The sequence below is a fragment of the Antedon mediterranea genome, chromosome 3 (assembly GCF_964355755.1).
Source record: "Antedon mediterranea chromosome 3, ecAntMedi1.1, whole genome shotgun sequence".
Taxonomy (NCBI): Eukaryota; Metazoa; Echinodermata; class Crinoidea; order Comatulida; family Antedonidae; genus Antedon; species Antedon mediterranea.
In genome coordinates, this window is record NC_092672.1 from 25,619,613 (window position 1) to 25,642,547 (window position 22,935).

At 33.5% G+C, this 22,935-nt stretch overlaps 2 protein-coding genes across 4 annotated transcripts in view; one reads left to right on the forward strand and one right to left on the reverse strand.

Moving 5' to 3' along the window:
* LOC140045081 (protein NipSnap homolog 2-like) overlaps positions 1–22,440 on the reverse strand; it is a 69,979-nt gene extending 47,539 nt beyond the window's left edge. The window contains exons 1-10 of one of the 3 annotated variants that reach the window (XR_011844543.1): positions 22,292–22,440; positions 19,694–19,830; positions 19,114–19,159; positions 18,827–18,921; positions 18,030–18,097; positions 17,260–17,400; positions 16,484–16,515; positions 13,263–13,357; positions 9,945–10,028; positions 9,334–9,484 (exon numbers count right to left, since the gene is read on the reverse strand). Coding sequence is in view for 2 of the 3 variants with exons in the window: in XM_072089822.1 (XP_071945923.1) it covers positions 9,420–9,484; positions 9,945–10,028; positions 11,446–11,540; positions 16,484–16,515; positions 17,260–17,400; positions 18,030–18,097; positions 18,827–18,921; positions 19,114–19,159; positions 19,694–19,830; positions 22,292–22,374 (846 nt within the window). In the remaining variant the exon portion in view is untranslated. Of the gene's footprint in view, positions 1–7,295; positions 9,485–9,944; positions 10,029–11,445; positions 11,541–13,262; positions 13,358–16,483; positions 16,516–17,259; positions 17,401–18,029; positions 18,098–18,826; positions 18,922–19,113; positions 19,160–19,693; positions 19,831–22,291 lie in introns of those variants that run through there. The other 2 variants (XM_072089822.1, XM_072089821.1) reach the window with 2 other exon arrangements.
* Positions 1,205–6,542, forward strand: LOC140044206 (uncharacterized). The gene is made up of 2 exons (XM_072088684.1): positions 1,205–1,243; positions 3,244–6,542. Exons 1-2 carry the CDS (start codon positions 1,205–1,207, stop codon positions 5,134–5,136), a joined length of 1,932 nt encoding a protein of 643 aa, XP_071944785.1. The 3' UTR covers positions 5,137–6,542.
* Positions 22,441–22,935: the final 495 nt, after the last annotated feature.

The window sequence follows — 22,935 nt, forward strand, 5'->3', positions numbered from 1 at the left end:
AAAAGGTTAAAAGTCAAGGTCATTGTAAACAAATTTTCAACAAAAAAAAAGTAAATCGAATTTACATGCGCAGTTTGCTGTGCATGAATCGTAACAACAAATTATACAAAATACTCACAACTTTTTTTTTAAAAATATGCTTCTAAATATATAAAAACAATTGTTGAAGTTAGTTTGAAAATAAAATTCGAAAATATAACCGTTTTTCGAAGCACGCTGTTCGAAACGCGACAGGCGCGTTGAATGAATCTAGGCCTAGACATACAACGTAAAATCGTCTAAAATCCATCTTTATTTCTAATAATCACTATTTTGAAGCTTGTATACAATAAATGTATAATAAATAAAGATTATGTATCAGTTACAGTGTCTAAATCGTCATATTTCCATGTAAAAATGTGATTTTTCTACCGGAGAAAAGTCGTGAAGATGTCCTCACAAGGGCCGCGCCATATTGTTTACCTTTGATTGTAATATGAACCCTGACATGTCAGATGCATTATGGGCATGAAATATTTGTTCAAACTCTGCGCAAAGGTCAGTTTATTGAAGCATAACTTTTGACAAACATTTTGATACCAAACTTGTTTTAATTTCATAAGTTTTCGACGCATTTTCGTCAAATTTTCTGCAAGCTACACGTCTAAAACAGCGGACTAAGCTCCCGAGGGATGCCGGTGCGCGTGGGAATCGCGAATTCCAAGTCGCTTTCGGGATGTTTTTTTTAACATTCCCGGTGAACAAACAGCGGCGAGGACGCTCTCGGGGCGGCTCCCGATAGGCCTAGGCCCCATATGGTCATCGTCGGATGAGTCAGTCTACTAATTTCTTCATAATTTCGAAACCGGTCATTCATAATGGTCAAGTTTGGTCTTATTTTGAAGAGAAGAAATAGGTTCTGATGAAGAGATGAGTTTTATTATGAAATATTTATTAATTTTTGTGCATTTGGTAGTCAAAGATAAATTACAAATTTTTAATAATTTTCCTAAAATATTTCTAAAATTTGCATAATCCATACTCCGCCAAAATAAGTTGTAACACAAATTTGATAACATATTTGGAAATAAAATGTCCTTTGCATTATTTTTGTTTTTTAATTTTTTTAATGTCTGTGTTTAGAAAAAAAGTTAGGGTTAATTATATGACATATGCTTTTTGGGTCCCAGGGGAGCAAAATAAACTTAGGGGTCAATGGGTTAAAATGTCTGAAAAGTATGACATCATAACTGTACCAAATGTGGTAGTTATTAAAGAGGAACCAGAAGGGTTTACGATGAAATCGGTCGCGTCTGAAATCGGTCGCGTTTGAAATCGGTCGCGATAAAATCAACTTCCGGTATTTTGTATGGCGCGCCGCTAGAGCTATAATCCTTTTGATGATATCGGTCGCGTTTGAAATCGGTCGCGTTTGAAATCGGTCGCGCTATTTTGTATGGATCGAGCGGGATGCATGCTAGAACGGGATATACATTTTTCGTTTATATAGATTTAATTGATATTTTTTAGGAACTAGATTATTTATGTGGATGGTTAATAAATATTTATTATCAATCATTAAATTAATTTTTTTTTTGTATTTCACAGGTCTCGGAGAAGGACTGTATCTTTTCAAAATGGCCATTTCTAAACACGTTTAAATATTATATTAGGCATAATGTTATATTTATTAGGCATATAATAATTTACTTCTATTAATATGTACTGTAATTAATATATTATATAGAGAATATACGTCTGTCGTGTCTTTTATTACGCAAACAATTACGTAAAAGAGAACAATTTATTTAAAAACAAGAATTTTTACAATATAGCCCGTAAAGCCAGCGTATCCATTTTTATACTTATGCATACTGTGACTGATTATATCACTATTCGATCACCTTATTTTTATTTCTATTTTCTAAGTGTATAATGATTATTGTTGAGGCAAATCACGTGTATGTTTTTATTTCTAATGTTTAAAATAGTTTTTAGTAAAATGATCATTATATGCGGATGGTTAACAGGCGAGTTACTGAAATAAACCCCCGAATAAGCCATATTGGAGATGCGCCTTCTATGATCGTGCAGCTGTTTCCTCTAACAATACGTTATTTTGCTGACGGGGATTCCCCTTTTTAAAAAACACGCACTAGTAGTGTGTCAAATCATGGAGAAAACACGTACGATCGTTGTCCATGGCGAGGTAAAGATGACGTCTATTACTAATAACCATACATTTGAAAGGTCTATAGGCCTCCTGCACGTGTTTTTGTGAAACGATCCGATGAGCTATAGATGCTCGACGCGATTATGAGATCATGTTCATTCATTAAGTTTATTTAGCCTTTAAAATCGAAATACATTTAAAACATAGGTAACCAAATCAAGACACGTGGAAATGTAAGGAGGCAAGGATAAGCAAAAGCAATTAAATCGCTGTAGCTCACAGGCTTGCTTATCCATAATAATTCCGAATAAAGCACTTTTTCTATAATTTGACAGTATGATTTATACGTATATACGTCGGCGATACTATAGATTTTAATTTGAATATTTTTTATTTTTTTCTTCATTTATAATAATCATTTAATGTAAATAATTAAGTAAGTGCAACTCAGTGTCTCGCATTCATACGCCGTTCGTAAATCTAAACGTTTAAATATCAGTGCAGATTACCTCTTTGAGAATTGTGTCCACCTTTATTATCCATACATTATTATTCTCACATCTATCATCGGCATATTATCTATATATTTTATTAATATCCTAAAACCATACGTAATTGTTTGCATAATAAAAGACACGACAAACGTATATTCTCTATATAATATATTAATTACAGTACATATAAATAGAGGTAAATTATTATATGCATAATATAACATTATGCCTAATATAATATTTAAACGTGTTTAGAAATGGCCATTTTGAAAAGACACCGTCCTTCTCCGAGACCTGTGAAATAAAAAAAAAAAATTAATTAATGATTAATAATAAATATTTATTAACCAAGTAACAAATATCCACATAAATAATCTAGTTCCTTAAAAATATCAATTAAATCTATATAAACGAAAAATGTATATCCCGCTCTAGCATGCATCCCGCTCGATCCATACAAAATAGCGCGACCGATTTCAAACGCGACCGATTTCAAACGCGACCGATATAATCAAAAGTATAGCTCTAGCGGCGCGCCATACAAAATACCGGAAGTTGATTTTATCGCGACCGATTTCAAACGCGACCGATTTCAAGCGCGACCGATTTCATCTGACACCACCAGAAGAGGCTGGTTATGACTTTGTGAAGCGAAGAGGCAAAGTTGGTGATGAAGATGATCACAATTTTCTACTTATCAAAGAGGAATTTGTTGACGTAATTGATGAAGATGTGTATCAGAAGAATCAGACTGCGAGTGGTGATAAGGAAGAAGAATCGGAAACTGAACAAGAAAAAATTTCGGTTTCAGAATTTAAAAAGAAGCCGATTGGCGATAACCCATTCCAATGTGGAAAGTGCTATAAAATCTTCACTAATGATGAAAAACTGACCAATCATGAAATCTCGCATACAAGACTTAAACCGTTCCATTGTAAATACTGCGAGAAAAAATTCTCACGTAATTCTCATTTACGACGACATGAAAAAGTACACACAACTGAAAAGCCTCATAAATGTAGTTTATGTGATAAAAGATTCTTTCAGAAATCACATGTGCGCCGTCATGAACGTGTGCACACGGGTGAGAAGCCATACACATGTGATTTATGTGACAAGAATTTTTCAGATAGAAGCTTGTTACAGCGTCATCAATTAATTCACTCTGGAATCAAACCATTCCAATGCCAGGATTGTGGGAAAACGTATAACCAACATATACAACTGACAATCCATCAGCGTACACACACGGGTGAGAAACCATATGAGTGTACTTGGTGTGGGAAGAAGTTTACACACAGCGGCACCCTACGATCACATGAGCGCACCCACACTGGAGAACGGCCGTACCATTGTAAAGAATGTGGTAAACAATTTTCACAACACTCGCATTTTACACGTCATAAAAAAACTCATAATGCGTTGAAAGGAAATGCTTTTCAATGTAAGATTTGTTTAGAAATCTTCAAATATCGTTATGATATGGAAGTACATATATTAAAACATCCCAACGGTAAGCCATTCAATTGTGAACATTGCAACAAAAAGTTCATGACAAAGGCTTCATTGAAAAGACACATTCTAAAAAAACATGAACATCCTGTGGTTTATACATGTGACTATTGCAAGTTGACGTTTAACGATTTTAATGATCTATGCAAGCATGAAGCAATACATTTGAATGATTCTGTCCTTATCTTCCAATCAAATGCTGATATGCGTTCTGTACGAGATGATGAAATAGAAGATATTGAAATGAACGATAATTATGATTTGACAAATCAAGAGAGATTAGTAGCCGCCATGTTGATTACAAAAAAACCATTTCAATGCAATAAATGTAAAAAACGATTTCAGACAAACTCTCATTTGAAAGAACATGAGAAGATCCACAGTGGAAAAAAACCGTACAAATGCAGCTTCTGTAAAAAAGCGTTCTCTCGTACCTCGCATTTAAACAGACACGAGAAAATACATGCCGATTTGAAACCTTTCAGTTGTGATTACTGCGACAGGAAGTTTGTACAGTTAATTCATAAGCAACGGCATGAAAAAACGCATGTTGATCCTAAGCAAATATGTGCGCAAAATCTGTCAAATGTAAACAGTGGCGTTAAAAATCGTACACTAATGATGACAGGACATTGTAAAGAAAATTTGGTTGTTGACAAACAAACATCTGATGAAGATGTGGCTGAAAAGCAACAAGATGAACAGAACCATCTGCATGATGGAGGCCGCCATGTCATTTCCAAGTTACAAAAGCAACAAAGTTTTGAAGATATATTGGAAAAGAAAATGTGCTGCAATGAAGACAAGGGAGAGAGAATGTGTCATGTTGAGGAGGTGGAAAAAGAGGAATTGTTAGAAAGTAGCAATAAGAAGAATTATGAAAACAAATTATGCCATGTTGAGATTATTGAGAATGAGGAATTGCCAGAGGAGAATAGTATGAACAATCAATTGTGCCACATTGAGATGGATGGATGAGTTTTCAGACAACGGTAGTGATGATTATGAAAAACCAGTGACTCTGAAAACATAATGCAGAATACAAATGTGCCACAATCAAGACCAGACTGAAAAAAGATTTTGAAAAGGATTCACCAGAACAAAGACCAGCATGTGCCATAGTGCATGATGCTATTAAAGATGAATTGGCAGAGTGAAGTGATGGAATATATGTAAACCAGATAACAAAAGGAAATGTGCTACAAGACCAGCCTGAAGAATGAATGTGCCATTTAAGACTGTTGAAAATGTTGAAATACCAGATTACATACCAGCTTGAAGAAAATATGTGCTATGGTGATGCTGTTAAAAATGTTATGTATTATCAGAGTAACCTGGTGATATGATGGAATATGAAAACCAGATAAAAAGTGCTTTGAAAACTAAAATGTGCCACAATAAAGAAAGAATGTGCCATTGAGATCATACCAGATTAAAGACCAGCTGGCTTGATAGCAAAGTGGTGATATGGTGATGGATGAAAACCAGATAAAGAATGATCTATTGAAGAAAGAGTGTGCCATGTTGATACCAGTTGAAAGGAATCAAAGACCAGCTAGAAGAAATTATAGGATGGAACTATAATTATGTGGCATGGAAGAGCAAGGTCACAAAATTCAGTTTTAAACTGTTGTACATAATTTTAAAGTTGCCAATTTTTTAATATGCAAAATATTTAAACCAGCCATTCTTTTTTTATTCTTAAAAGCAGAAATAAATGGTAGCTAAATACTGCATGATCAAGTATATATATATAGTAGGTTTATTTTACAATTTAATGATACAATATCTGATTACTAAGGAGAAATTAAATTCTCCATTAGTGGTACTAATTGACTGTTACGATTCTTCATTTCTGGGATTGATGAAATCTTACACCTCACATTAAGTCCTTCCAAATAAGTCTTTGAAATAGAATGACGGTGTTCTATATATAAATATTACCATTTCAATATTTTACTTGTAAAGTCATTTCATGCCAGACTCTCATTTACTATACAACTGTATGAGATCCATGTTTTAAGAGCAATATATTATTTCAATTTTTATGTAATTTTTAAGCTAAATTATGTAGCAATAAAATTTAAATAATGATTGTTACTATTTAAACTTCCGAATAAGATGCTTTTGAATGTATCCTGGACACATTAAAATATAATAAATATGTAATATTTTATGACTGGTACTGTATAAATAATATTTTTTTTGATATGCCTGCCTGCTAAAGATTCAGGCAAAACAACCCAATGTTTAAAAAGGTGAAAAGGGGGATTTTTTAGAAAATTTGTCTTGGGGAGGACACAGCCATTACCTTGCAAATATAATAGCAATTATAATGATGCCAAGTAATATACATACAAAACTCATATGCAATAAACGTAAAAACAAAAAATTATAATTGTGCCTTTTACTGTTGTTCAGTTGTCAATATTTATAATCAAGCGAGTGTGAGTGGCCAAGAGGTTAAGGCATAACATCGGCAAGGGTTCGAGGCTCACTAGCTCCATTATTCTTCTGGTAGAATTTTTTTCCAAACCTTGTACCTATTATTCCATGTGGACTAAAGAAAACAGAATGATTTACATTAGAGAATTGATCAAACATTTCATGTCTCTTGTCATCATGTGCGTGGATAATATTGTTACAAAATAAAGCTCTTGAAATGACTATTCAAAACAAGCGTGTGCTGGGACTAGTCGTGAATTAATCGAGATACCCAGTTAGTCTGAGATATGGACCATTGTTTGTATTTGATTAGACCCGGTGATTTTCTGTGTCATAGATAACCGAACCACTAGCCAATCACTAGGAACTACAATATCAACAAAATCATAATGGGTATTTATATACAGGAAATAGACTGTGCATTCCACTTTTTTAAGACTTGCTAACTTTCAAATGTAATGCGTCGGTGCCATTATAAATCTAAATCACTTTATAGCTTAAAAAAATAAAATAATTTGTATATATTTCTTTTATATACAGTATTAATGTATATGATTTTACAAAGAAACGGGTGTGTAGGAGAAAACATCAATAATTAAACGGCTGAACTAGACTGGAACATTAATAATTTTGACAATTTCTTGAAAGAAAGCTAACAAAAATACAAAGAAACTGCTTTTCTTTTGTATTAACAAGTTTATTTAAATGTTGATCTACATTTTATGCACCAAAATAATAAAATATTGAAAACAGCAAAGTCTTGGAAAAAGAATAAATTTATTATTATAACTCGATCGATATTTCGAAAAATCAAGGCAATCAGGATGCTTAGCTCTGTTAGGTCAAAGGTTTCATCGGTGGTTGTGACATGATCAGTTCCACGCCCCTAAACTGATATTTCCACAAATGTAACTGGTAACTGCAACTCATATCATGAATTTGTCGCAGCCAATCCTAAGATCAAAGGACTGTTACGAGTTCCTATCTTTGCAAGGCGAGCTTCAGCATCTTCTTGTTAGATTGCCTTGTTTGAATGGTGTTCTCAATGCTATCAAAAAATTGTGTAAACCTGTGATTACTAATACCAGGTGTAAACATTGTAATAGGCCTACAAGACACGTCTAGCTTGATATTGTTAAATGCCAATAACATACAAATTGTAAACCATCAAATTCTATGCCTGTCATATAATTACTACAGTAGAATCATTCCAATTTTAAGCACACACTGTTAGTAAAATAGTAATTTCTCAATAAAATACCATGGCCAAGTATACTGTAGTCCCTGGTTATGAAATTTAGAACAAAATTATACTGAATTGCAATAAAAATTAATCTTGTGTTGGAATTTATTATAAATTAAATTGGGGGTGGGATTATACTCGAGCATTTGATATATTTTTTCTTTCTTTGTTAAATGTATATTTGTGAATAATTTGTTCTCAGAGAAACACAGATAATCTTAAATTTCATTTGAGTGAAGTTACTTAAATTACACAGCTAGTTTTACAAGTTAAATTAGCTCAGAAAGAATGATTTAGCTGGTTTAGTGTGGTTAAACCATGTATAAAAACATGGTTAAAAACAAAACTTTGGTCATGTAATACCCTTTTCACATCTTCATAAATTGTTACAACTTGTAACCAGGTTTGGTTCTCCCAACTTATTACACGTTTTTATACACGCATACAGAAGGAAAGATTATTTGCGTTCTATTTGATTACTATGATTGGTCAGTTAATACCAAGGCAATACATGCACGCGCAGTACGAACTTGGAACATCTCGGAATACAGGCCTCTTGTTGGTGTGTCTTTCCCCGTGAAATCTCTGAAGATTTTCCAGAAAATTATTTTTACATGCATATTACAATTTGTTATATCATGATTACAAGTTGTTACATTTTTGCAGATGTGAAAAGAAAATAAGTGAGGTGACCATCAATTAGTGAAAGTATTTTACCAGGATTGTTTTTAAAAGCTGAATAACTCATATAGCTAGCTTTACCACATAAAATCCAGTGTGGACAAAGCTTAAATTTAGGAATTATAAAGTTCCCCACAGCTACTGTGCGAAATGGGTTTAGAACAAGACATAAACAGATACTATAACTTATTTTAATTTAATCTTAAATTTTACATTCTATATAAATGGGCTATATGTAGAAGGCACTACAGGATAAATTTTTATACAGTATATAATAGTCAAATTTTTTATTTCGCGGCCTAAAATCCGGTTCCCTGGACCAAACACTAGAATAAATCACATCGCAATTACTTCTGATTGCTATGCTTACGAAACATTTTCAGCAAGGTCAAACAACATAACTCACAACCACCTAACATTAAATGCCATTCATTTGTGGTAAGCTTACGATGCTAAATCAATATTTGTTATCATTTTCTCAAACCACTCAGCGCTTCAAAAATGTTTTGCTGCCCAAATTTGGGCCGCGCTGGCCATATTTTGTGGAATGTCGGAATAGTCGGTGGGGCATAGAAGAAATTCGGAAAAAGAAAAATAAACAAAACAATACATAACGAGGAACTTTAACATACCTACAAAACAACTTCCAGCTAGCAAATGGCTAATAACAAATTGTTCAAGCACAAGTTAGAATATTCAGTATGCATATATGCATCACAGATTAAAATATCTATATCATGATAAACTATTTCTGAAAAACTAGACTGGTTTCACTGTGTACCATGTTGAGGGTGACAAAAAGTTGTAAAATTTAGGACTCTTGAAAAAGTTTGCCAACGTTGAAATAGCTATCACCAAACACATGATGTTGGGTCAATATGGTGCTGTTCGTTTACTGAAGCGGAGAACACGGAATTGGTATCATGATTTTGGAATCCATTTTTCTGATTAGTGGAACTGAAAAAAAAACCACAATCCATTTTTTTTATTATTTCATGAATTCATACATGCATTTTACGTTATTTCTTTCATATAGTTGCCGTTTCTTTCTTATTGAATTATTGTTGATAGATGAAAATGTATGCATTTTGACTAATTTATTTTTTGTGACAGGAGTCAAACCTTGATTAGCGAAAGCTACTTTTTGGCTCCTTTTCACACACACATACATATTGTATTGTATTGTACTATTTATGTATGAATAAAGTTGGTATATATTTTACATATTTTCACTACATTATACCCGATTTACACATACAATACAAATATATGGATAGTACTTGTGAATTGAAGAGTTTCAGTTGCATTTCAACAATTTGTTTCTTATTTTAAAACTGTTTTTATCCGTTTATGCTTTTTGTTTTCTCACACTGTAGTATTCTAATTCCGACTGCTAATAAAATAAAACCTCAATTACCTGTGTAAGCCACTAAGTCATCCCATCCTGGTTTTTGCCAAGCTGATTCACGAATTTGTCGTCTACTTTCAAGATCCTTGTAAGCTAAAACAACAATCGCACTACAATTTTAATACAAATTGATTTAAATAAAATTTTCTATTTCAAAGCGATTGTATTTATGTTTGGTAGTCAGAAAACTGTGTAAACCCAATCTAACAACAGGATGCTGAGTGATCGCCTTGATCTTATGTTGGCTGTGACAAATTCATACCAGTTACTGTTACAGTACCAAGTACATTATTCTCCAGTTTCTGTTTGTAGGGGCGTGGAACCGATCATCTCACAACCACAGATAAAACCTGTTGTTAGATTGCCTTGTAGCTGAGAAGTTTATGACTGGGTCTTGAACGGGTAATTACATAATTAAGACTTTCAATACAGTGCTATAATATAGTAACATCAGAACAGACACAAACAGAAATTCACACTATCTCCTGTCTACAAATTTCTTGGAGTGACAATGTGACGATAACACTAAACATCAAGATTACTCCTTTAAAAAATTAAAATATACCTTTTCTAATGTGAATTGAAATTGTGTAGTAATTTCAATGTTGGGTTTGCAAAAAGGAACATTCCACTGTGATTTGTGAAGGGTAAACATAGTGGTCGGAGATGGTTATACTGTATATATTATGGAATAAAATGTCACACTCCTATGAACACACTGTTCATCCTGCTTCTTGTGTAAATCCCTATTGCTTCAACCTAAGAACTTTCATTGAACTGATATTGCAGAGCCTCACTTCTGTATAAGATGTCAAGGCTCTCGACAAAATATCATTGAACATTGAGTGAATTATTATATTCGTAGGCAACGCCAAAAGAGATCAGGGAAGTAAGTGGGCCACTTTTTGTTCGGCACAATCGCCTGTATTCTTAAAATGGATTTTAGTCGTAGTTAAAGCTAAAACTTGAAATTATTTTAATTCATAAACCAAACTTCAACCATTATACGCAAACTGTAACTAAATCAAGCCAACCTTGACTATATTGAGGCGGATTTTGATTTGAAGTATTTTTAGTCAACAAGGAGGCAGCCTAAATCGCACACTAAAAATGTTTTTTGAACAAGATTTTTAAAAATGTAACAGTTATTGAGTTATCATATTGGCCAGATATTTACGAACGAAATATCTATTTTTACATTTAGCTATACATTGCCATTTGCATAATAATGCAAATCATGTTCATTTACAACAATATCTTTGCGGCAAGTCAAACTGCAAACTTTGACTTTTATGAATCGAATTAGAACTATTAGCTATTAAAAACTAGCATTTTTAAAGTCATTGAACTACGACTAAAGTCCGGTTTAATCTTTATTATTATTGCTGTACTCAAAAGACATTTTAAAGAAAGGTGGAGGGGGGAGTGGATACTAATCCGGTACCATATTTTGATAATATTTTGGCATGCCCATGATATTAATAACTATTGTGAATAAAAACATATTTACCCCATAAATGGTGTACAACATATAATTCTCCTATTTGAGCAAACAGACCAGCAATGGCCTCATTTTGTGATTGCCTATATTTAATGCCTCGTGCCCTTCAAAGCGGTAAAAAAATTCAAAGAAGGGATGAAACATTAAAAACCTTACAAACAACAGTATGGTTACTCTGAATCTCTGCTTGCTCTTATTTTATCATGTCATAATTGAAATCATGACAAATGTGTGTGTATATACAGATTTGTCTCATTTGAAGGAGCATATGTAATATAAAAAATAATTTTGTATCCAATTTTGTATAAAATAGATATAAAAACATGAATGAACGATATAATTTGCATGCAGCATAATAAGCATTACAAAAAGCATGAGTGATGCATGATGGGATGGAATTAGGAAAAATAGCGCCACCACTAGTATATAAAGTTTTTATTATACTGGTGGCGCTATTGCTCCCAATTCCTTCCCATCATGCATCGCTCATGCTATTTGCGATAATCCCTATAGAGTTCAGCCTAAACTCTCAGCAATAGTGTTCATATAGACGCGAAAACAATTTGTAATGTAAATTACAAAAATAAATGATGAAGAGTAAAATAATTAGTGGTTTTCAAGAATAATGAGTATAATTTGATATTAGTTTATCTATGGAACAAGTAGAGCATTCAGAGCATCCGTAGTCAATGATCAGATGACAGTATCTAACAACAATCATCTGTTAGTGTTAGATAGATATGTCATGTGATAGCCCAATACTATCCTGCATTTGGTCTGTGAATCTGAGATTCCAAGAGTTTATAGTTTAGTAAAATTTTTTTTCTCTTTTTGTTGAAAGGTTAGTGATGAAAAAAAAAACAGCTAATATAGCTGCCGGTAATACTATAACAGATTTTGCAACTGTCATATATTTGCTACACCTCTACCTGGTACTTTTCATTCTGATGACGCGGCCAGTCTACTACAAACTTAAAATAACAGTTTTATTGCTTTCAGATGTGAACAACAACAATGCAGGTATCTTTGCAAAGGTTTAATAGGCCAGCGGTATTACTGCATATTCTTAATTAGGTTTACGGTGGACACACATTTCTTTTTTTTTTTTCTTTTGTGAGATTTACTCACTTTTATTTCATTCTTTACAATTGTTAAAATAATCTATATCAATTTTGTTTCAGTAGAAAACTATCTCTGCAGCTTAACGTTTTTTGTTTGTTTTTCTTATTTTGAGTATTTTACATATATAAGAAGTTATATAAAAATATACATCACATAATATAGGTTCACAATTGACGCACATTTCTTCTTGTTGCAACAAACTCCCACCTGTCAAACATTTACCCACATTTGATTAATTTAAAATTACTTTAAAAACTCACTCATTTAATCTTTTTTTTCTTGTAATTGCCGCAATATAAATGTTTCATAATTACTTTATTAACTATTATAAATATTATTTATTTAATTGGTTATTCGTTAAGTATAGCTATAAATAGTTTCATTTTTTGTTAACATTTGCTTTTTGTGTGAAGATTTCATCGTAGTCGAGTTAAATTCTGAAATTATGCCCAATTCAAACTATTGTCATTGACTATGCAGTGATTTCTACCAGGCTTATTGTTTTGTAGCAGCTGGCCGTATCATCAGAACTAAAGATACCTATTAAACAGTCCTGAAGAAAGGCAAAATATAAAGCTATACAAAAATTATTTATTCTGGAAAAAATAGCTTTCTTTCGTTAAAGTTAATCACTAATCCATAGAATTGGTCCCAGAATTCACAGCCAAAAGACAGGCGCTTAACTTCACAAACATGTTTCCTACCCCAAATATGGTGGACATGATAGAGGTCACCAACTTGTGTAAAAAGGCCAGTAACAGTCGTACCTTCTCCAATACGCATACGAATTCCACGTGCCCTTATAATGTAAACAGTCATACATGTTATATTGCTGTTTATGTGCTGGCTGAAACTTTCAAGTTGTTATAATTACGAAGGTAATTAAATGCCTTTTTAAATCTATGAAGTATAAACCAGTTTTCATTTGGTTTGGGCCTTCAATGAAACAGTACCATAATTGTATTTTTTGTCTTTTATTAAACATTTTTGCAATAATAGTTTTTGTTCACCTACAGTATTTGGAAGTGGGTGTATTGCATTGAGTTAAAGTTATTGAGTTATTTAATATCAATTTCAAAATTAATTCTGCCAAATTAATTTAACCATTTTTTTAATATGATTTTCTTCCCCATTCCATAGGTATATTAATTTTATCCATGTTTTATTAACAATTATTATTAAATTTGAACAATTTTGTCACTTAAAAAAAAATTTTTTTAATTGAAATTTAAAAAAAACAATACAGTAACAACATTCTGGATTTGGGATTTGTATGTACATTTAGTTAATAATAAAATGTCTTTTTGTTTAATATTTCAATTTAATCAAAATAAAATCTAAAAAATACTGTACTATCATAATTATAATTGAGTTATATTCGCTATAAAGTTGTTAATGTTGTAAAACAAGTTAAGTTTCTAAAACTTCAAATCATCAATAAACGTGTCATTTGAATGAATTATTTCACCACAACAAAATGTCAATAAAAAATGTTTGCTTGTAAAAAACTGAATCCTGAATCTACAAAGAAATAGAGGGCGACAAATGTCTCCACAAAGCAGTAGTAGTACAGTATATCGAAATTGTTTATTGTGACTAGCTCAATTTTTGTAATTGGCATATCAATGGACCAACAGTCATTTAGCAAGTTTGTGAGCCCTTTATAACTTTGTAGTCTAGGTAAAGTTTTAATGTATTAAAAAATAAACTAAATTGATAAACACTGCAAATAAGAAAAATAGAACAAAAATGTGAATTGCTATCGTATCACAAAGTACAACACTAAATGTATTCCCATTGTAATTCAATAAATTATTGAATATGCAGAGGAAGATGTGAGGGAGCATTTAACCTGTTTTTTGTTCTAAGAATAATAAATAGGCCTAGAGCCTAACTGATGATTGAAAAGTGATTGTATGACCTTCATGGAATGTACACATGAAATGTTGAAGTGATTGTATGACCTTCATGGAATGTACACATGAAATGTTGAAGTGATTGTATGACCTTCATGGAATGTACACATGAAATGTTGAAGTGATTGTATGACCTTCATGGAATGTACACATGAAATGTTGAAGTGATTGTATGACCTTCATGGAATGTACACATGAAATGTTGAAGTGATTGTATGACCTTCATGGAATGTACACATGAAATGTTGAAGTGATTGTATGACCTTCATGGAATGTACACATGAAATGTTGAAGTGATTGTATGACCTTCATGGAATGTACACATGAAATGTTGAAGTGATTGTATGACCTTCATGGAATGTACACATGAAATGTTGAAGTGATTGTATGACCTTCATGGAATGTACACATGAAATGTTGAAGTGATTGTATGACCTTCATGGAATGTACACATGAAATGTTGAAGTGATTGTATGACCTTCATGGAATGTACACATGAAATGTTGAAGTGATTGTATGACCTTCATGGAATGTACACATGAAATGTTGAAGTGATTGTATGACCTTCATGGAATGTACACATGAAATGTTGAAGTGATTGTATGACCTTCATGGAATGTACACATGAAATGTTGAAGTGATTGTATGACCTTCATGGAATGTACACATGAAATGTTGAAGTGATTGTATGACCTTCATGGAATGTACACATGAAATGTTGAAGTGATTGTATGACCTTCATGGAATGTACACATGAAATGTTGAAGTGATTGTATGACCTTCATGGAATGTACACATGAAATGTTGAAGTGATTGTATGACCTTCATGGAATGTACACATGAAATGTTGAAGTGATTGTATGACCTTCATGGAATGAAATGTTGAAGTGATTGTATGACCTTCATGGAATGTACACATGAAATGTTGAAGTGATTGTATGACCTTCATGGAATGTACACATGAAATGTTGAAGTGATTGTATGACCTTCATGGAATGAAATGTTGAAGTGATTGTATGACCTTCATGGAATGAAATGTTGAAGTGATTGTATGACCTTCATGGAATGAAATGTTGAAGTGATTGTATGACCTTCATGGAATGAAATGTTGAAGTGATTGTATGACCTTCATGGAATGAAATGTTGAAGTGATTGTATGACCTTCATAAAATGTTGAAAGTATAAATAAATATTTAATTTGAGTCAGTTAGTTGTTTACATTTGATCTGCTTTTGCAGAAAAATAAAGTAAATTTCTTCCCAAATAAGGTAAAATGAATGACAAATTTTAGAAATGGGTGATAGATTATAGCAAGTAAAAAAGGACTCTGTTTCGGCACGCATTTTAAATGAGATTTTCAAATGAATGATGCCTCACAAGAACTGTCGTCAATCTTTTTCATACAAAATTAATTTAAAATTTTAATATTTTTTATATCTCATAGTAAATTAATTGTAATATCAATTTAATAGTTATATTCAATTTGAAAATGTGTTTATGGACATTATGTGACAAGAATATTTTTTATCTTCTAGTTTGACCTTTCACTTTTGACCTTTCTTTAATCTCCTTACTTTATAATATTTATATATATATATATAGTCTGGATGCACAAAAAAACCCATCCAAATTTAAATCATAACGATGAGATAACATGCATGTGGGCATACAGTAAATGTGGTGACAGTGTAAGACCCAGGGCACACAAGTTGTTAGTAATAGCAAACACAGTCTTTGCTAGTGGTAATAGGAAACATGTTTGTGAAGTTAAATGAAAAACTAAATCACATTCAACAAAAACACAAATAAATATTATATATTCAACATAAACACCAAAAACAAAATAGATTCTATGTTATATAACATTTCAAAATTAACATACACAAAAAAAAAATCATTGTAGTGTATTTAATGAACAAACTTTAAAACTTTTTAAAACTAAAATTTTTATTCTAAATCATTATAAAAACTGACATTAGCAACAAAAACAAATTTAATTTATAACTTACCAGTTATTTCCCCATTCAATCAGTGTGCCAGGCTACAAACAAAAATAGTAGTATTTAAAGCCTGGATACATTTAGGTTTATAATAACAATCAACAGTTGAAGTCTTTGGTAGTGCCTATGTTACACCTGTTAAGTATACATGATATATCTATGTACTTCACAGACTGTGAACAACTCAATTTAATAACATACAGTATGTAGGCAATATAATCTGTTACATCAAGGCAATCTAACGACAGGACACTGAGATCGTCTTGCCAAGATAGGAACTCGTAAGTCCTTTGATCTTATGTCTGGCTGCGACAAATACCAACAGTACTGTAAAATGTACATATTCTCTGCAGTGAGTAGTGTCTGTTAAGGGGCGTGGAACTGATTGTGTCGTAACCACAGATTAACCCTTTGATCTCCAGAGCTCAGCATCCTGTTAGATTGGCTTGGTTACATCATGCTGTCATGTGGTGAAAGGGAAAAGCAAGAACTGACTATATTGCCAATATTCAAGTCGAAGTTTACAGTAATGTACTGTATACAGTATTATCTGTGTATTTTAGTATAGTTGCAGGGGCTTGGTTACTTACAGTAGGATTGCATTAACACTCTTAAGTCTAAATTAGGGGATGGGATTATAACTGAGCATAAAGTCTAAATTAGGGGATGGGATTATAACCGAGCATAAGTCTAAATTAGGGGATGGGATTATAACCGAGCATGGGATAACAGTAGAACCCCTAAGTTGCTATTAATTGTGTTTCTATTGAATGGTCAGTTCTTACCCTTAGATAGTAACTACGTAGTTCATACAGGTTTCCAGGTGAATGTATTTCAGGCTCTGGCCAGAAGTTAAATGGTAATAACAGTTGATTACTTCTATTAATTAACATTGATCCTCTTTGCTTTTTGTAATCTAAATATTCCTATAAAAACAAAATTGATTAATTCAACATTATGTATATTATTTCCAAAAAAAACTTACTAAGATCCATGGAGTTATACTTTTGTATCGTATGCAAGGCAATGTATTATAACTACTGTAGCGTCTTAACAGCAAAGTGTTCAGACTCGCTCTTAATAACAAACAGAAGTATCCGGTATGCAGGAGTAAATTTGATTAGTTGGACGTCTTGACGTGTTGATGCTTGACTTTCATAACATGTTGTATACTAATCTTGTACCTAGAGCTTTCGTAACAAATGAAAGGTTAACAGGTGACTTCCTTCCAGATAGGTAGGTTTCCCCTAAATTTAACTTGCTTGCCATGTTTTTTTTTTAATTCATCTTCTGATTTTCTGTCCAATTGGTCATAAATAAGTTTAACATATTAATGACCTTTTGCAAAAAGATGCAAAAAATACAGCAATCCGCGTCTTGCAAAACGATAGTCGGATGAAGCTTAAAATTTGAATTACTGTATATTTTAGCTTAGGATTTTTGAGTACACAATTTAAGCACACACAATTTGTTTTTTGTTGTATTGTGATGGAATGACCCACTAGACTACAGCCTGGAAAAAAATGGCTTTATTTTTGTAAATGACAATTTTTACCTCATCTTTCCATAAAAGTTCTGACATTTCTTTCACTGATTTATAACCATCATAGGCCCAAATGTGAACTGAAAAAAAAACAACAATTTTATTTGTGTGAAATAAATTAAATTTATACATAGTTGTTTTAAAATTAATTTGTAGTGTTGTTATATTCATAAAGATTGGCATAATATGTTTCCCCTGAAAATAATTTGACATGCATCCCTTAATGTTTCTGTTCATAGCATACCTATATGTATTCTTGCCATTTGATTGGCTAATTATGCATTACATGCCGTTGATGATTTTGCACTATGAACGTCAGCTTTTTAAAAAATGTTACTTTTAGGCAACATGATGCTGTTGACCCAAAATTGGAGCGCTGCCTTTTTGAATGATCTAGCTTCCTGGCCTTATTGAAGATGGATTAATTGTAGGTGTGTTATAAAACAAATAATGAATGTTTTATATTTTCCCAATGGAACAAATAATTTAGTTCAGTGAAAGATGGAATGTTCACCTCATGAAATTATTTGTACCATTGCACTCATTTCTTTATTCTTGAATGACCCTACTGTACAATTACAGGTTGAGTATTGGTGTCATGTTTGTGTCAAGTTTCAAGACAGTAGACACATCTATTAAAGGGACACTTTCACGAGAAGTAATTATTTTTAACAACCCAACCCACTAACCAGGAGACATCCCTATTAATTAAATTAACACTTGTTTTGTCCTGAACGTGTCCCTTTAAAGAAGTTCTACTATTGTTAGGTTTATCCAGTGTGTAACAAAAAAAAATAAATAAATTAAACCTGCTTGATCTTGTGGACCAAATGCTGTACTCCAGCTTCCGAACAATTTGCAAGGCATGTTGGGATTGTCATGTACTCGCCTTAAATGATGCTCTCTGAAATACAATTGAAATCAATATTAGGCTGATATTGGATAAATGGCATATTATAATTGTAAACGACAACGACGGAAGAAATTGCAAAGCCTCCTCAGTGCAAGAGTACTTTAAGGCAGACATTATCTGCTTTACAATTTAAAAGTACTTATCAAAGAAAGTCATACAATGCAGAAAAAAGAAAATGCTTACGATAATTTGATATAATCTCCCATTCTATCAGGTTTGATGTTGTGTACTGAAAAATATTATAAAGTAAACTTTTTTGTAAAAATGTTATATATTTGTGTTTCATGTGTTTCAACTTGCATTTAAAACTAGAGGGAGTCCCAATGCACAATTACCAAAATACCAAGACGATCTGATTGGCCAGTACAGTAGTTGAGGTCTATCAGATGTGAAATGAGGATGGGACAAGGTACATAAGTTCAACATTTTATTTTTTAGTACCCACCACTCTTACCCTAAAACCCACTTAAAAATCCTTTATTTGCCGCTCTTGACAATGTTTTTTATATTTAAATCATTTTTTAAATCATGTTTGCATTTCTGTTTAATTTTAAATTATACTAAATTTAATCTATATTCTAAAAGTTACCACCACTCTCCAACATTCTGTCTGCATATATTGTATTATTTGTTGCCTTAATCTAAATTTTAAAATTTGAAAGTTATTGAGATACAGTACTATGTATCGGCACCTGGAATGTTGTGGTCGTCGACCACCACCTCTCTCAACATAATGGCAGAGGCTCATTCAATTCTTTGTTACCTTGCATTTCATAGACGACTTGCTTGTTGGCAAGAGCTCTTGAGTGTGATTCTGTAGCTGGTTCAACTCTCTTTACGTGCAGTAACTTGCTCAGCCATCCCTCTTTTGGAGATCCATCACTCCCAGATGCAAAGTTTCTATGTTTGTTTGAATAAAAAAAATACATTAAAATTATATTTCAAACCTATTATTGATTCAAACATATGATCTGTAGTCCAACGTCCAACACTCTAGGTGCTAGGTCTAGTAATAATATTTATCTGTTTATTATTTTTTTAATTCCTTTAGGCACATGGCCAAGGATTACCAATAGTAATTTAATTACTGTCTTATCAGATAGGTTGTATTCTCCCCTGAGACAGGGGCTTTTCTGAACCAGTTCACCAGGGTAAACCCTACTCTTCTTGAATGATTAACTGGATTCTTTAAAGTGCATATGAGCAAACTATGTACAGTGGACATACAGTTTAGTCCTTAACCTTATCCAAGAAGGCGTGTTCCACCACCAGAATTAGGTCTGTTTTAATGTAAAGATCTGGTAGCCAGTTTGGCATTTATATCTGGGCTATCCTCACTTCATTCACCTCTGACTCAAACCATATACAGTTCAGGTACAACATATTTATTATTTAACGATAGGGTAGGATGGTGTGCCTTGTGCATTTATTAAATCATAATAATATAATTAAATCTCAATATGTTATGATTCTGTAATGATTTTGGGGTAGAAGGAACAGATAGAGGACGGCAGATGGAGGCAGAGTAGGCAGGAAGAGTAGCAGAGAACGGACGCGAGAAAAAGGGCAGAGAGGGATTGGAGAAGGAAGGCAATGGAGGGTTACCTCAAGCTGCGTTAAAAAGGAGGGAGAGATTGGAGCTGGAAAAGCGGAGAAGCAAGGAGAAGACGTGTTAAATAAGTAGGGACATTAGAGAAATTGGAAAACAAAGTGTAGAGAAGATTAGAGAAAAGAAAGAGAAAATTAGAGTTGAATAATAAAAGGAAAGTTAAGACACAGCAAGTAAAGTTAGCCGGAGGGTACAGCCTACCACTTGTGCTACTGTTGGAGACATAGCGAGCCGGAGGTTGCGCCTACTGTACTGGTTGTATCAATATTTGAGACATAGCTGAGCCGGAGGTTGCACCTACTGGTTGTGTTACTGCTTGAGATAGTTAGCCCGTGGTACACCCTGTGGTTGTGATACTGCTTTGCTGGTGGGTACACCTGTTAGCCAGTGGTTAAGACTACTGGTGGTTACCCTGTTAGCCGGTACGTGGTTACGCCATTGTTGGTGGATACGTTGCTGTTGGAGGTTACACCATCGTTGGTGGTTACGTTGCTGTGGAGGTTACACCATTGTTGGTGGTTACGTGCTGTGGAGGTTACACATTGGTGGTGGCTACGTTGCTGTGGAGGTTACACCATTGTTGGTGGTTACGTTGCTGTGGAAGTTACACCATTGTTGGTGGTTACGTTGCTGTGGAGGTTACACCATTGTTGGTGGTTACGTTGCTGTGGAGGTTACACCATTGTTGGTGGTTACGTGCTGTGGAGGTTACACCATTGTTGGTGGTTACGTTGCTGTGGAGGGGACACCATTGTTGGTGGTTACGTGCTGTGGAGGTTACACCATTGTTGGTGGTTACGTTGCTGTGGAGGTTACACCATTGTTGGTGGTTACGTTGCTGTGGAAGTTACACCATTGTTGGTGGTTACGTTGCTGTGGAGGTTACACCATTGTTGGTGGTTACGTTGCTGTGGAGGTTACACCATTGTTGGTGGTTACGTGCTGTTGGAGGTTACACCATTGTTGGTGGTTACGTGCATGTTGGAGGTTACGCCGTTGTTGGTCGTTACGCTACTATTGGAGGTTACGTCATTACTGGTGGTTACGCTGTTGTTTCATGTCCGGCGTAATAGCAGAACTAATCTAATTAATTATTATAATCGGTTGTTACCAATAATTTGGAATCAAAGAAGAATAAAGGAGGTCATTCCAGTAATTGTAATTGATTTGTTTGTTTCATTCGAGTATACCGCAGTATCGCAGGAAAGGGAACGAACCCGAGAGAACGGATTTTCGTTACAATTCTTTTATACGAAACCTTAAGACATTATCTGCTGTGCAGGGAAGCGTAACCAACAGAAATAACAAGGTTTTCAGGGGATTTCAATTTAGGCCTAGGCCTAGCCCTACTACTATAGGCTAGTACTAGGCTAGGGCCTACTAGTACTAGCCTAGGCCTAGCTAGTTACTATTTCTATACTAGCCTAGGAATTGATAATTAAAAAATCTTAAAGAAAAAAAAAATTACTGCAAAAAAATGTTCTTTAATAAAAAAGATTGGCCTAGCTAGGCTAGGCCTACATTACTGAATAATTAATTAAACAAAATTTGAAAAATGTTGTTGATCGCCTAAAATCCAACAACACAGCTCGCATCTCATCCAGGGCAGTCTCCATGTTGGCTATACATCCCGCGAACCAACCAATCTTGTAGTTAGTTTAGTAGTAAATTTAGTTAGGCCTAACCACAAGTATGCTAGCCGTAAAATCTAGTTCTTAACATTTTAATTTTATCTTCAGTTAAAAAATTTACCTTGATGCAATTATAGAACACGCTGGATTTGTCTTAACAAAGCACGATCTAATTGACCTTATTAAAGCCGAATTTAAAGCCATAGTTTTGCACCTCAAAATCGACTAGCGAAAAAATAATTCACTGGCTTATTATGAGTTGAAAGGTCAACCGATCACGACCGAACAATTTCTTCCCTATGGAACGCCATCACTGCCTTCGGCAGCAAACACTGTTTAGTTTTATCAAAGAACATGTTCTTTGGTATAAAGCTACTCTGTATCTACATTATCAAATTTAATGTGAAAAATGTGCCCATGGACATGATGATGTCATATCACTACCATAGGCCTAGCCTAGTTCGCAATGGTACCCTGAAGGTTCTAAACTACATTTCAAAAATTCCCCGAGTCCTGGGGTTTTTGTGGGAGGAGGTGGGGCGGGGGGGGGGGGGAGAGATGGGTGGTTTGTGATGTCATTTTTGCTTGGCCCCGGGTTGTTATCGAAATGTAAAATTATACTACAACAGTTTTACAGTATTTGAATTATCCTCAGCAAGGCGTTTGGGGAAATATATAGATATATAGATATATTCAGGTTGAAATTATCAGACCGTTAGGATAGAGTGCTCAATACCAAGGTAGAGCATAAATAAATAAATAAAA

Excerpts from the sequence above, each read along its gene's own strand:
- LOC140044206 (XM_072088684.1), top strand. The coding sequence starts at position 1,205 with ATGTCTGAAAAGTATGACATCATAACTGTACCAAATGTG. Across the intron at positions 1,244-3,243 it reads TCATAACTGTACCAAATGTG|CGCGACCGATTTCATCTGAC; the intron begins GTAGTTATTAAA and ends ACCGATTTCAAG.